The following is a 10,357-nucleotide window of genomic DNA, read 5'->3' as shown; positions in this document are numbered from 1 at the left end:
GAGAGAGAGAGAGAGAGAGAGAGAGAGAGAGAGAGAGAGAGAGAACACTGTGCCCCTGCTTCTCTACACCCTCTTTAAATTTTCCTTACCCCCTTAATTTCAACATATAGAACTGATAGATTTTTTTTTCTGTTAGCTTTGGATTATAAGCACAATTGTTTTTGAAACAGTAAAGATAAAAATAAAACAGACAACCCCAACCATTTTTATTTCATAGATAGTTATTGATTTTTCAACAGATAACTCATTTTCACATTACCAACAGATAAATCTAATTGTAAACACAGTTCTCAAAATTGTTGGTATTATTAACATCATTTAAATAGTTAAGTATTAGGTGAGAAGACAGAACGTTATTTGCTTACAAACACATGCATATATACACACATGCATCTTATTTTATTTATTTATTTTTTGGAGACAGGGTCTCCCTATGTAGCCTTGGCTGTTCAGGAACTCACTTGTAGACCAGGATAGCCTCAAACTCAGAGATTGGCCTACCTCTTTGTCTCCCAAATGCTGGGATTAAAGATGTGCACCACCATACCCAGTTTTATTATACAATATTATTATTACCACATTCTTCTGTCTACTGGGCAGTGTTATGTTCCAACTGTAAAAAGTTTTCCATTTTTAATGGATGTTAGACAACTGATTTTTAATACTTGAGATTTATTGTCTTAATTCTTTGACATACCTCAACATATCTTTTCTTATGATATTATAAATATTATATGGAAGAATGTAAGCTAATGTATTCTTAGTGTGTTGACTGATATGTATATATTGATTAATGTATATTTAATGCTCAATATAAAATTCACTTTGCTTTTGCTATGCAGTCAAGTTGAATTTTGAAGTAAATGTGAGATAAATTTTAGTATTATCATTGAGGAACACAGGAATTAAGTGAATTATTGAAGATTTAATAGTTGGCAGTATCATAATTTGAATATGGATTTTTTCAGCTATGAGTTTACTCTCTAGTGAACGCATTTACATGTTTCTTTATTAGAAACACTTGGAAGTTGTAATTTAAAGTTTAGCATATTTGTGCTTCCTCATGTTATAAGCTGAACAAAAAGAGAATTTATATTACAAGGCAACAGTCATGATGTGCTTTTATTTAGTAACTGATTTTCTCCTGAGCATATTTCTCTGGAAGCTTATTTAGAAGAGTCCATTTAGAGTCATGCTGATGGTGAGACACCTCAGTTTGTCTCACTTGAGGGGTCTGGACTCCTAGCTGGATGCACATATTGAGCGATTTGAAACCTCATCCTTCTTGGGACTCCTGTTGAGCTCAAGGTGGTTTCCAAGCACCGTGACCTTCTATGTGCCAGCAGCTTAGCTCTGCTTCAGGCTGCTGTTCTGTGCTGGGAGTTACCTGTGGCTTGGAAAACACTGCTGAGAGAAATGTAAGCCTGGTCTAGTGTACTTACAGATGCAGACTAGCTCACAAACGTCCATTCAATAAAGCTCAGAGGGACTTTCCAGATCCCTGCATGGTGACTGCTGACTTTACTTCTTTTATTATTGTGATCTCTTCATAGTCCCCTTTTGTCTTTAAAAAAATTTAAAGAGTAGTTGCTTAGAAATTAGAAGCTTAGTTTTTGAAATTGAGGGAAAAAACTTCTTACCTGAAGCAGGACATTCAGGTTTTTCTTTTAAATTGCATTATGTTTCTTTTCCATAACTGTAGTAGTCATAGTAATTGAAAGATAAATATACTGGAAAGACTGTCTATAAAAAAGTGATAATTGAAATTAGATGATAGGTTTATTACAAATTCGCTCTCTTTTTGTTTCAAAATTTGAATAATAAAACACAAGGAGACATTTGGCACATTTTTCTGTCATTAGTGATAAGGGATGTCGACCAAGCCTATTGGTACACACTTGTAATCCCAGTATTCAGGGGAGAGTTGAGGCAGGAAGGTCTAGAGTTCAAGGTGGGGCTATAGATCCAGAAAAACAAACAAAGAGAAAAATATCTTTACATTTTTAATTATTTTAATAATATCTTATTATTACTTCATGTTTCATGTGTAGATTTAAAATTTTTTATTCATATGAAGATTTTATTTCTAATAGAGACTATTTTGGTAGCAAACATGTCCGGGCAGATTAACTGTTGATTGGATCATATAAACACATCTTTGCTTCTTTTTTCACTTTATAGATTAATCATGATAAAAATGATTGTTTTTGAGTAACAAGTATTTATTCTTCCACTAAATGTCATCAAACATTATACTAGAATCTGAGGATACAGCAGACAATCAGAGTGAAAATATCCATACAGGTCACATTTCAGCATGCAGGGGACAACTAATCAATGAACCAGTAGAATACCCATCTTTGAGGATAAACGCTATAAACACAAATAGCATAAAGGGAAAGAAAAATGTGATGTAGGTTGCTTTCTATAGATGGCCATTGAGGGAAGTCTTTTTGCTAAGGAGATATTCAATCAGTGGACTGGAGGAAGTGAGGGAATGAAACCGGGGTGCTCTGCAGTGAAGCAAATGTCCCAGGAGCCCCTTTTTTATAAAGCAGAGCATTTCAATATGTATGGCAGCAGAGCTCTGCGTTTCTTCACTTTCTGGGTAAGAAGTGGGATTTGGAGTTGGAATCTCACAGACGATAAAACCTTTAGGATTAAACAATAAGCACTGAGACAGAAAAAAAAGGAGGAGAAAAGATTCCTCATGTTCTCATGATTTTTGTTTTCCCTTCCTAACAAAACCAGCAAACAACAGATCTTTACCAATCCTACATCTGATAGAGGGCTAATATCCAACATATACAAAGAACTCAAGAAGTTAGACTCCCGAGAATAAAATAATCCTATTAAAAATGGGGTACAGAGCTAAACAAAGAATTCTCAACTGAGGAATATAGAATGGCTGAGAAGCACCTAGAGAAATGTTCAGTATCCTTAGTCATCAGGGAAATGCAAATCAAAACAACCCTGAGATTCCATTTGAAATGTAAATAAAGAAAATACCCAATTAAAAAGTCAGAAAGAAAAATAAATAAAAAGGCAGCATCTAAAATGACACTGGTAGGTTGTGTAATTGTTTTATATATGACTATTGTTTTTTTTTTCCCTTCAAAAGTAAAGTGACCACCTTATTCCCATCTGTCAATGGGACTTATACCCATAAGTCCTTCTTTTTTTCTTCTTTTTCCAGTGATAATTTTTCTTTTAAGAGAGGGTCTAGCAATGTAGCTCAGGCTAGCCTCAATCTCTTGCTCCTTCATTCTCAGTTTCCTGAGTGCCAGGATTGTAGGTACATCCTGCACCACTATTCCTAAAATATGTCCAGCTTTAAAATTCATCACTTGTAACTTGTTTGCTTAGTTGAGAAATCCACAAACCGAATCTAGGTAGATACATTTTGCTTCACTTTTGTACTGTCACATAGAAGAAGAGTAGGCAGTGTCTAGTGAGGGCTTGGAATGAGTTAAATCAGTGATACTGGTGGAGGCCTAAGGAGAGAGAGTGAACCCCATGGAAAGGGAGATTTTATTCAACTTGGTTTGCTGCCATGAGAGAATATGGGCTAACATTGAATATATTTCTGACCCCCCCTTTTTTTCCCTTGAGATAATGTTTCTCTGTGTAGGTCTGGCTTTTTTTGGAACTCACTCTGTAGACCAGGCTGGCCTTGAGCTCAGATCCACCTGCCTTTGCCTCCCAAGTGCTGGGATTAAAGGGGCATACTACCATGCCTGTCTTATTTATTTTTTGACTTTTAAAGAAAAGCCAGAAATTATGTCTTATGTGCTATTTTTTATTTTTTAAATTGTTGCCAGCTAAATAAAATAATTTCAAATTATTCTAAAGGCCAAACAAAACACCCCTGAGGGCAGAATGAGGCCAGCAGCTCAGAAGGCTTTTGCTTTCTATAGTATATGGTTAATTCTTACTGCTTCCACGGAGGGCCACCCAGATAAAATTGGGAGAGTGCTGCAGTTTGTTTTGTTTTGTTTTGTTTTGTTTTGTTTTGTTTTGTTTTGTTTTGTTTTGAGGTGAATGGTTTTAGCACACTTTCACACCCCATGTGGCACTGAATGCTTGTTCTTCTTGTTGCAGGATATGGCCAGACAGGGCCCATGTCTCACAGAGCAGGTTATGATGCTATTGCCTCCGCTATGTCTGGTCTAATGCACATCACAGGACCTGAGGTAGGTATTCTTAGATTATTTTTATTTATTTCTCATATTATTCATAATTTATCTCATCAAGTTAAGATAGAATTAATTTTAGAAAGAAACCAGGGAAAAAGAATGACTTTTAAAAAATTATTTATTTTATTTATTTACATTCTAGTCCTTGCCCCCACTTTCAGTCCTCCCTCCCACGGTTCCTATTCTATTCCTCCTCCACCTTGCCTCCAAGAGGGTGCTTCCCCCTCCCCAGACTCGCCTCAGACCAGCCTGTGTATGCCTCCTGATTGGTGGCTCATCTCTGGGAGCTCCCTGGGGTCTGGGTTAGTTGAGACTGCTGGTCTTCCTATGGGGTGGCTCTCCTTTCCAGCTTCTTCAATCCTTCCCCTAATTCAACCATTGGGTCCCTGACTTCAGTTCAATGGTTGAGTGTAAGTATCTGCTTCTGTTTCAGTCAGCTGCAGATAGGACAGCCATGCCAGGCTCCTCTCTGTAAGCACTTCATAGCATCAGTAATAGTGTCAGGCCTTGGTGTCCCCCCTCTATGAGATGGATCCAAAGGTACACAGGTCATTGGTTCACCATGCCTTCAGTTGATTCTCCATTTTTGTTCAAGCAGTTCTTTTAGACAGGAACATTTGTAGGACAGAAGTTTTGACTGTGAGTTAGTAACCCCGTCCCTCTACTTGAGGCCTTGTCTGTCTACTGGAGGTGGACTTTTCGAGTTCCCTTCCCCCAATGTTGAGCATTTTGGCTAAGATCACCCCCATTGAATCCTAAGAGTCTCTCACTGCCTGGGTGTCTGATACTTTCTAGAGGGTTCCCTACCTACCTCCTATTGAGGCTGCTTGTTTCCATTCATTTTCTTGACCCTTTGGGTTTCTCTCCTGTCTTCCCCTATACCCTCCCTCTGCCCTGCTTCCCTACCCACTCAGTCCCACTTCTTGGCCCTGATGTTCCCCTGTATGGGGCATATAAAGTTTGCAAGACCAAGGGGCCTCTCTTCCCAATGATGACCGACTAGGCCATCTTCTGCTATATATGCAGCTAGAGACACGAGCTCTAGGGGTACTGATTAGTTCATATTGTTGTTCCACCTATAGGCTTGCAGACCCCTTCAGCTCCTTGGGTAATTTCTCTAGCTCCTCCATTAGGGGCCCTGTTTTCTATCCTATAGATGACTGTGGACATCCACTTCTGTATTTGCCAGGCACTGGCATAGCCTCACAAGAGATAGCTATATTAGGATCCTTTCAGCAAAATATTGCTGGCTTATGTAATAGTGTCTGTGTTTGGTGGCTGATTATGGGATGGACCCCCGGGTGGGGCAGTCTCTGGATGGTCCATTCTTTCATCTTAGTTCCAAACTTTGTCTCTGCGACTTCGTCCATGGGTATTTTATTCCCTATTTTGGGGAGGAATGAAGTATCCACATGTTGGCCTTCCTTCTTCTTGATTTTCTTGTGTTTTGGAGATTGTATGTTGGGTATTCTAGGTTTTTGGGCTAATATCCACTTATCAGTGAGTGCATATCAAGTGAGTTCTTGTGTGATTGGGTTACCTCCTGAGTTTTTGATCTTGGCCATTCTGATCGGTGTGCGGTGGAATCTAAGGGTCTGTTTTGATTTGCATTTTTCTGATCACTAAGGACTTTGAACATTTGTTTAAGTCCATTTGAGACTCCTTGGTTTTGAATTCTCTGTTTAGCTTTGTACCCCATTTTAGAATTAGGGTATTTGTTTTTTTGGAGGTTAGCTTCTTGAGTTCTTTGTATTTTCTCCATAAGTGTGTGGGTTTATTTCTAGGTCTTCAATTCTTTTTTTCTTTTTTCTTTTTCTTTCTTTCTTTTTTGCTTTTTGTTTTTTTGTTTTGTTTTTGTTTTTGTTTTTGTTTTCAAGACAAGGTTTCTCTGTATAGCNNTGGCTATCCTGGAACTCACTCTGTAGATCAGGCTGGCTACCCAAGTGCTGGGATTAAAGGCATGCACCACCACTGCTTGGCCTGGGTCTTCAATTCTATTCCATTGATCAGCCTGTCTCTCTCAGTACCAATACATTTGCTCTGTAGTACAGCTTGAGGTCAGGAATGGTGATTTCCCTAGATGTTCTTTTATTGTTGAGAATTATTTTGGTCATTTTGGGTTTTTGTTTTTCCATATGATGTTGATAATTGTTATTTCCATGTCTGTGAAGAACTGTGTTGGAATTTTGATGGGGATTGCATTGAATCTGTAGATTGCTTTTGGTAAGATATCCATTTTCACTTTGTTAATCCTACCACTCTGTGAGTGTGGGAGATCTTTCCACCTTCTTAGGTCTTCTTCAGTTTCTTTTTTCAGGCATTTGAAGTTCTTCTTGTATAGATCTTTCACTTGCTTGGTAAGAGCTATACTAAGATATTTTATATTATTTGTGGCTATTGTTAAGGGTGTTGTTTAATTCCTAATTTTTTTCTTAGCCTGTTTATCATTTATACAAAGTAAGGCTACTGATTTGCTTCAGATAATTTTATATCCTGACACTTTGCTGAAGATATTTATCAGCTCTAGTAGTTCTCTGGTGGAATTTTGGGAGTTGCTTCTGTATATACTATCATATCATATGCAAATAGTGATACTTTGACTTCTTCCTTTCCAATTTGTATCCCCTTGATATCCTTTTGCTGTGTAATTGCTCTAGCTAGAACTTCAAGTACTATATTGAGTAGATACAGGGAGAGTGGGCATCCTTGTCTTGTCCTGGATCTTAGTGAGATTGCATCTAGTTTCTTTCCATTTAATTTGATGTTGTCTATTGGTTTGCTATATATTGATTTTACTATCTTTAGGTGTGTGCCATGAATTATTGATCTCTATAGGACTTTTAACATGAAGGGGTGTTTGATCATGTTTTTTTTCCCTTGAGTTTGTTTATATAGTGTATTACGTTGATGGATTTTCATCTCTGTATTCCTAGGATGAAGCCTACTTGATCATGGTGAATGATGGTCTCAATGTATTCTTGGATTTGGGTTGTGAGAATTTTACTGAGTGTTTTTGCATCTATAATCATACGTGAGATTGGTCTGAAGTTCTCTTTCTTTGTTGATTCTTTGTGTGGTTTAGGTATCAGAGTAACTGTGGATTCATAGAATGAATTAGGTAGCATTCCGCTGTTTCTATTTTGTGGAATAGTTTGAGAAGTATTAGCTTTACTTTGAATCTGGTGGAATACTGCACTAAACTCATCTGGCCCTGGGTTTATTTTGGATGGCAGGTTTTTTTTAATGTATATTTCTATTTACTTAGGGGTTATAGACTATTTAGATAGTTTACCTGATCTTTATTTAACTTTGGTAAATGTTTTCTGTCTAAAGAATCATCAATTTCTTTTAGATTTTCCAGTTTTATAGAGTGTAGACTATTGTAGTAGGTTCTGATGATACTTTGAATTTCCTCAGGTTCTATTGTTATTACCTCTCCTCATTTCTGATCTTGTTAATTTGGATACTGTTGTTGTGCTCTTTAGTTGGCTAGGGATTTGTCTATCTTGTTGATTGTCTCAAAGAAGCAGCTCTCAGTTTCGTTGAATCATTGTATCATTCTCTTTGTCTCTAATTGGTTGACTTTAGGCCTGAGTTTGACTATTTCCTGTGTAATCTACTTCTCTTAGGTGTGTTTGCTTCTCTCTGTTCTAGGAATTTCAGGAGTAATGTTAAGTTGGTTGTATGGGATCTCTTCAATTTCTTTATGAAGACTCCTAGTGCTATTGAATTTCCTCTTATCACTGCTTTCATTGTGTCCCATAAGTTTGGGTATGATGTGTATTCATTTTCATTGAACTCTATAAAGTCTTTGATTTCTTTCTTTATGTCTTCCCTGACCAAGTTATCATTGAGCAGAGAGTTGTTCAATTTCCACGAGTATGCGGGCTTTCTGTTGTTTTTCTTGTTATTGAAGAGACAATAGCTTTAGTCCAAGGTGGTGTGGTAGAATGCATGGGATTATTCCAATCTTCTTGTATCTGTTTAGGCTTGTTTTATGTCTGATTATATGGTTAATTTTGGAGAAGGTTCCATGAGTGCTGAGAAGATGGTATATTCTCTTCTTTTGGGGTGAGATGTTCTGTAGACATCTGTTAAATCCATTTGGTTCATAACTTCTGTTAATTTCACTGTGTCTCTGTTTAGTATCTGTTTCTATTTCCTGTCTGTTGGTGAGAGTGGGGTGTTGAAGTTTTCCACTATTATTGTGTGAGGTTCAGTGTGTGTTTTGAGCTTTAGTAAAGTTTCTTTTATGAATGTGGGTGCCCTTACATGTGGAACATAGATGTTCAGAACTGAGAGTTTCTCTTGGTGCATTTTTCCTTTGATGGATATGAAATGTTCTTCATTTCATTTGATAATTTTTGGTTGAAAGTTTATTTTATTGGGTATTAGAAAGGCAACTCCAGCTTGTTTATTGGGACTATTTGCTTGGAACACTTTTTCTTGCCTTTTACACTGAGGTAGTATCTGTCTTTGTCACTGAGGTGTGTTTCTTTATGCACCAAAATGGTGGATCCTGGCTCTATATCCAATCTGTTAGTCTGTATCTTTTTATTGAGGAATTGAGTCAATTGATGTTGAAAGATATTAAAGACACATGATTGTTTGTTTTTGGTTTTGTTTGTTGTTGTTGTTGTTGTTGTTGCTTGAGGTGGTATAATGAGTGAATGATTCTCTTCTTTTGGGTTGTTGTGAAATGTTTAGTTTCTTGTGTTTTCTTGGATGTAGTTACCCTCCTTGTGTTGGATATTTCATTCCAGTATCCTTTGTGTAGCTGGATTAATAGAAAGATACTATTTAAATTTGTTTTTTTTCATGGGATATCTTGTTTTTTTCATTTATGGTGACTGAGAATTTTGCTGGGTATATTATTCTGGGCTGGCATTTGTTTTCTCTTAGCATCTGGATGACATCTGTGCAGAATGTTTTAGAGTTTTAGAGTCTCTATTGAAATGTCTGGTGTATTTCTGATAGATCTGCCTTTATATGTTAATTGGCCTTTTTTTTCTTACAACTTTTAATATTCTTTCTTTGTTCTGTGCATTTAGTGTTTTGATTATTATATGTCAAGAGGATTTTCTTTTCTGCTCCAATATGTTTGGTGTTTTGTACGCTTCTTGTACATTTATGGCCATCTCTTTCTTCAGGTTAGGGAAGTTTTCTTCTATGACTTTGTTGAAGATATTTTCTGGCCCTTTGAATGGAATTCTTCATCTTCTTTTATTCCTATCATTCTTAGGTTTGATCTTTTCATTGTGTCTTGAATTTCCTGGATATTTTGGGTTAGGAGCTTTTTACATCTTGTATTTTCTTTGAACCGTGTGTCAGTATTTTCTATGGTATCTTCCTAGCCTGAGATTCTCTCTTTTATCTCTTGTATTCTTTTGGTAATGCTTGTATCTGTAGCTTCTGATATCTTTCCTAAGTTGTCTATCTTCAGCATTGCCTCCTTTTGTATTTCCTGTATTGTTTTTATTTCAGTTTTAAATTCTTGGACCATTTTGTTCAATTCCTTTATCCATTTGATTGTATTTTTCTGTATTTCTTTAAGGGATTTATTTGTTTCCTCTTTAAGAAATTCTTCCTGTTTCCTTGTATTTTCCTATATTTCTTTAAGGGAGTTCTCTATATTATCTTTAAAGGCCTCTATAATTTTCATAGGATGGGATTTTATAGGTTATTATCTTGCTTTCTAGGTGTGTTAGGGTATCCAGGGCTTGCGGTGGTGGGAGAACTGGGTTCTAGTGGTACCAAATTGCACTTGGTTCTATTGCTTATGACTTTGCACTTGCTTCTGGCCATCTGGTTATCTCTGGTGTTAACTGGCCTGTGTGTCTCTGACTGGAGCTGGTATCCTTGGAGGTAGGTAGAGCTCTGTGACATCGATTAGAGTAGGTCTCCTTGGAGGTAGGCAGTGCTATCTCTGGTTAGGGTGGGCCTCTTGTGTCTCTGGTTAGAGCAGGCCTCCTATTTCCCTGGTTACTGCAGACCCCCTTCAAGGCAGACAGGCTATAGGGTATGGGAGGATATCAGGCTGCTGATCTAGTCTGGCTGGGAAAGTAGACTGGAAGGAAGATGGAGCTGGTAAAGTGGTCCCATGTCAGCTGGATTCTTTATGTTTGGTTATTGCAAACCTACTGGGAGGCAAGCAGGCTGTG

The 10,357-nt window shown here is 37.3% G+C and overlaps 1 protein-coding gene across 2 annotated transcripts in view; it reads left to right on the top strand.

Moving 5' to 3' along the window:
• Positions 1–10,357, top strand: part of Sugct (succinyl-CoA:glutarate-CoA transferase) — a 728,955-nt gene that overhangs the window by 105,561 nt on the left and 613,037 nt on the right. For both annotated transcript variants that reach the window (XM_021215549.1, XM_029547521.1), the window contains one exon: positions 4,102–4,193. In XM_021215549.1, the coding sequence (XP_021071208.1) occupies positions 4,102–4,193 (92 nt within the window). The remainder of the gene's footprint in view (positions 1–4,101; positions 4,194–10,357) is intronic.

Source organism: Mus pahari, chromosome 16 (assembly GCF_900095145.1).
Source record: "Mus pahari chromosome 16, PAHARI_EIJ_v1.1, whole genome shotgun sequence".
Classification (NCBI taxonomy): domain Eukaryota; kingdom Metazoa; phylum Chordata; class Mammalia; order Rodentia; family Muridae; genus Mus; species Mus pahari.
This window is presented reverse-complemented; position numbering and strand designations above follow the sequence as displayed.